Source organism: Parasteatoda tepidariorum, chromosome 7, assembly GCF_043381705.1.
Source record: "Parasteatoda tepidariorum isolate YZ-2023 chromosome 7, CAS_Ptep_4.0, whole genome shotgun sequence".
NCBI classification, from domain to species: Eukaryota; Metazoa; Arthropoda; class Arachnida; order Araneae; family Theridiidae; genus Parasteatoda; species Parasteatoda tepidariorum.
In genome coordinates, this window is record NC_092210.1 from 15452470 (window position 1) to 15457816 (window position 5347).

Here is a 5347-nt window from a genome sequence, read left to right on the forward strand (position 1 = left end):
ATATATAATAATTTATTAAATCTAAATATCTTATTATAATAACAAAATCTAACAAAAATACCTACGATATCTTAGGAACATCAAAGGGTATAAATATTAAATCTTTTCTCACTGGAGCAATATGATATTATACTTACATATTGTTTCGGTTTTTGACTGTACGACAAAAGTATGAATTTAAAAAGACTTTGTCGTCGGAGATGGCTGGTATTAATTATTAATAATTATAATTTATTAAATTCACAAACTCTAAATATAAGCATAAAGCATTATCATTGGGCTAGATGGCTATGAAGGAGAGATGGTCCGTTTAAATACATCCAATATTTAATATATTGCATTAGACGTATTTTCACAGAAAGTAGTTTAACTTTTTATCAATTTGCAGAAAGCTTAGCTTTTCGTCATAGCCAAAAGAAAAATGTAGAATTTTCATACTTATTTTATTTAGGGGTAAAATATCTTTAGATTTAGAATATTTTTGGTGAATTAAATATTTTGTTGTTTTTCAATACGTAGGTTATAATGTTTGGACCTTTAAGCCCCATATACTCGGATATATTTGAACCTTAAGACCTATTTAGACCTTTAAGGCCCGTATATAGTTAAATTTTTTTCCTGAGTAAAAAGGAAAAGGAACGTAACGGCGGAGAGGCGCTATAAATTCGGGGACCATCTTATGTCCAGTTTGATTAGTGATGGCTACATTAAATTGAGGAATGATGGTCGATTTTTATGATTGCGTATAGCCATAGAGTAGGTATTTAGTAGGCATGTATATAGGCATATAATAGTAGGTATATAGTAGGCACATTCATAGTCATATTGTAGGTATATAGTAGGTACATATATAGGCATATAATATGTATATAGTAGGGTGATTGCAAGCATATATATAGGTATATCGTAGGTTACGTAAAAAATTTAAAAAGTGATAGAAAAAGTTAAATTATAAGGCATATTTCGATAAACCTCAGCTTAATATTTTCAAATCAAAAACTCTAATTACGAAATCTTTGGTTTCGTTAATAGTCTTTGTTTGACTTCGTAATTATAAAATGAAATCTAATAAAAAGAAATCTGAGCTTTTTAATTACAATATTCGAATCACTATTTTAAAATTTTTAAGGATCATATGAAACTTACATGTCATACTCTACAGACTCAGAATTTTTGCTCAGATGAACAGACTCAGATGAAATACCGGCATATTTGCTGCGGAGGATAATACAACGGCACAACTAAAAATTTGAAAAAGTTTTTTTTTTTTACGAAAAATCGAGTTAAATTTAGATATTACATTTAATTTTGTTTATTAGATAGTTTTATTTTATTTTCCCTAATAAAATTCATTCTGTACAAGTTATCATACATTTTTCAAGATTAAAGACATAAAATTTCTTATTTTCTGAATTTTAACTTCATTTTATACAATATGACATGCGTTATTTTCCGTATTTTAACTTCATTTTTCCTTTACTATATTGGAACACCAACTGACCTCGGGATTAAGAAGAGAAGGCCACAGGTTTGTTTTCAAACAATTGTTTCATATATTCTCAATATTTTGTTCCAAATATGTTTAGTAAATGTATGTGAATTTTAAAAATGCATACACATCTCTTGTATTTCTATTCCTAGCAACTTAGTTTCGATTTGGAAAAAAAACTGTGGTTATCTATCTTAGACCTACCCTAGATAAATATCAAAACTAGTTATTTTGCATGTTTTTTAGCTAAAAACAGAAAAGATAGAAAATGAATATAAATAGTTTGTGTTGCATATAAAAAAAATGCTCACTAATAGACTAAATATTTAAATATGAACTTCTTAATATTTTTTATGTTACTTTGATAGAATCTCGGTGATAGTTAACCTCTAAATGGTTTTTCTTTCAAATTCAAAAGATTTCACATTCAAAAACTAATGGTTAATCTCCACAGACAAATTTTAAAAAAGAAGTTCTCAGACAATTTGAGCGAAAAAACTTTTCTTTTTAAAAAAAGAACACTTTTCTCTTATTACTTAAATTGAAAAGACACGTTTTACATTTCAAAGCAGATGGAGAACACCTACTGAATATATTATGCTAACTTACTTCGAGTTGAAAAAATATTTAAGAAGTAATCGAAGCCAAGTCCTACCAAATTTATTTATACTTTAGCGTTACCAAAAGGAACTGAATATTTCTATATTAAATTTTGAATATTTGGCAGCGTAATACTAGAAAACAACAATGATTTGTCTTGACTAAAACTTTTTTATTTAAAACTTTTTTATTTAAAATTTTAGAAAAAGGTCAACTTATCTTTTTTTGTAAAGAAAAATAATACTTGATTCATTTATTTCAATACTTTGAAGGTAATAAAATAAATTTTAAGTTGTGTACCATTGAATTCAATAAGTAATAATGAATTCAAGTATACAAAGATGAAATGATATTCAATAAGTATCTTTATGAGTTATAACTTTTAATAGTTAAAAAGGATATAAAATGCAACAAGTTTTTTTCTTTATTTGCAAAGTTGGAAAAGAAAACAAATGACATCAAATGGTTACAGTAATTTCCAACAGAAAAAAAACATCTTTTCAACACAATCATCATGGTATTTACAATGTCAGAAAATAATATCTTTGCATTGCTTATGAAATATCACTGCAAGATATTTACAAAGAGAAATTTCGAATATTAAGCTTACTGATAAATACATATATTATTAAAATTCAGCAAACTTATTAAAGAGTTCAGTTTTAACATAATTTAAGCCCCAAATGCAGGTCATCCAGCTTCAAAGTCTGTAACAAAGGCTTATTTAGCTTAATGCAAGAGTTCGCTTGTCTTTTGTGTTGAATTTTAAGTTTCAAGGATAAGAGGAACATTAAACAATACTACGCGGATTGAATGTTATAAAATAATCTTAGGAAGCAGTTCACAAGTTAAACGGTGCTAAAAAAGTCATAGCTGATGAAAAAAATATTCTTTTATTTTTAAATGTACCATATAGAGTAAGTTTAAATTATAATTATTCCTTACACATGTAGAATTAAAGCGTCATATTTTCAACTTTCTTACATAAGAGGCTGTTCTATGTATTCAAATTCTTTGAATCAGTTCTTACTGTAACTTTGCGAGGGAACTTTTTTCTCGAACCAAATAATAAGAAGTAGTATATTGTAATAAAATACTTTGTTACATTAATGTTAGTTAGTACGGTAAAAATTTTCCCGTATACCATATTAGCTTGGAGTACTTATAAATAAATAGCATTGCAAAAAAAAAAAGAAATGTGTGTTCTATTTGCTTTTGAGAAAGTGCTATTTTCCCTTTACATCAAATGAGGAAATTAAATATCATTGTAAGAAACTACTGTAAGAAGTATTGAAGATAGAACGGTTAAAAAAATCAGTTTTAGAATACTCGAGAGATCAGCTATTTGCCAATGAATTATCATTTGCAAACAAACGTATTTGAATAGTAAAAAATCGAGTTCTGTTTGTATCTCATAAAAAGTCAGTACGAGGATTCTATGTGTTTGTAAAAAGGCAAATTTTACCGCTGAAGGGAAAATTAAACGTTATTGGTAATGGTAATTGGATAGATATTATTTTATTATTAAAAAAAATTGAATAACATTGTGTTTTAGGAAATAGGTTTTAGATTGAAGGGCAATAATACCCAGTCAGAGTAAATTAAGATTCTCGAAAAAGAACCCTTCGGAACACAAACGTCATTGTATGATAAGTTATCGAGTTGAGTTTAGATGGAATGGTGAAAAAAGTCAGTGTAACGGTTTCACGTGCAACGAGCAAAACTTTTTAACCTACAAATAAAAAAGGCTAGGATAAATATTATTTAATGATAAAAGATCGGATTCAGACAGAATAAAAAAAATGTAATTCGATTCGACATATTACTGCATAAATATTTTGCTATTGAAATAATGCGATGAAAATAGGGAAATAAGTTTCAAGACAAAATATAATTAATCCAAGAATTTTATGTACTCAAAGAGCTGATTCCCTCGATTTTAAAAAAAAATAATTAAGGAATCTTTTTAAAAATTTACAGAAAAAAAATGAAACTTAAAAGTGTCAAGATCTGTTCAATTCACACTTTTAATATAAGCTCATCAATATCATTTATATCCTATGATTTCATCACATACACAATAAACTTTTCTTCCCTCACTGGTTGACTAGATACACTTTTTTGAAGAAACCTAACGCAATTAAACCTAAAAAAAGAGAAATATTTAAGTTAAACATTTAGTAACCAATGATAGATAAATAAATCATAAAAAAATTAATCCTGAATTTTAAAACATATTAGTCAAATGTAATGCGGAAAACTAAACGTGATTTTTTTTATAGCAACACTATTTGATCTGTCTTTTCCCTCTGAAAAATGCGTAGTTTTCTTCACTTGTTTTAAAGAAATGAATTTTTAATGTTCAATGTCTTGTTACTATATTGGTCATTAAAGGTTTTTCATCCCAAAAATTAATTTATAGAGATTATTTTCACAGTTGGTAATAATAGGCCATCTTATCTTTAATTACGTATACATTAATTGATCCCCTTTTTGAAGGTGTTTATTATTATTCTCTCTTCGAACGAAATTGAATACAAGGTAGAATAACTCCAATAGGAAGGAAAACCTTTAAATGAGTGGTAAAAGTACGAATTAAAAAATAATCCTAAAAATCTACGAATTATATTTTATACATCTATTGTTCATTCTTAAATTCAAATTTGTCTAAATTTTATGTTTTTCACAAAAATGCATACTTTTACCTTCAAAGCTCTTTTTAGTGCTGATGGACTAAATTCTCGAATAAGCACTATTTGTTACACCCACAGCACTTGTTAAACACACGCTCTCCGAGTTCGGTATACCTTGTTCTTCACTTTCCCTTTCAGCACTAAAACTATCTTCTATGATTTTCTGAACAGTTGACGAATCCTTTAAATAAAACAGTCAGTGAACTTACATTTAAGATGTAAGATTTAAGAAAACATCTTAATAAGTATTACTTTCATAAACACTTGAAAGTGCTAAACTACAACGTAACGCATGATGTATCATAGATTTTACTATAAAGGGTTTTGATAATCAAATAAAAATGTTCATATTAACACAACGTAATGCATAATCTAATATATATAATTCTTCTACGTGGTTCCCAAATTTTGGCTGTATTTCTTTTCCGACGGTGGCAACGTTTGCTTTGTTTTGTTTAAGTTACTATTTCTCTTACCCGGCGAATCGATCAATGATTGGCGCTAAAAATGTCACATGCCAAATCTAGCTGAGGTGACTCAACATATAGCGCTTTTCTTTTAACAT

At 27.4% G+C, this 5347-nt stretch overlaps 1 protein-coding gene across 2 annotated transcripts in view; it reads right to left on the reverse strand.

Annotated features, from left to right (window-relative positions):
• Positions 1-2490: 2490 nt before the first annotated feature.
• LOC107456331 (uncharacterized) overlaps positions 2491-5347 on the reverse strand; it is a 78450-nt gene continuing 75593 nt past the window's right edge. Inside the window, exons 8-9 of one of the 2 annotated variants that reach the window (XM_043052380.2) lie at positions 4795-4963; positions 2491-4235 (exon numbers count right to left, since the gene is read on the reverse strand). In XM_043052380.2, the coding sequence (XP_042908314.1) occupies positions 4823-4963 (141 nt within the window). In that variant the 3' untranslated portion in view covers positions 2491-4235; positions 4795-4822. The remainder of the gene's footprint in view (positions 4236-4794; positions 4964-5347) is intronic. The other variant, XM_071183104.1, reaches the window with a different exon arrangement.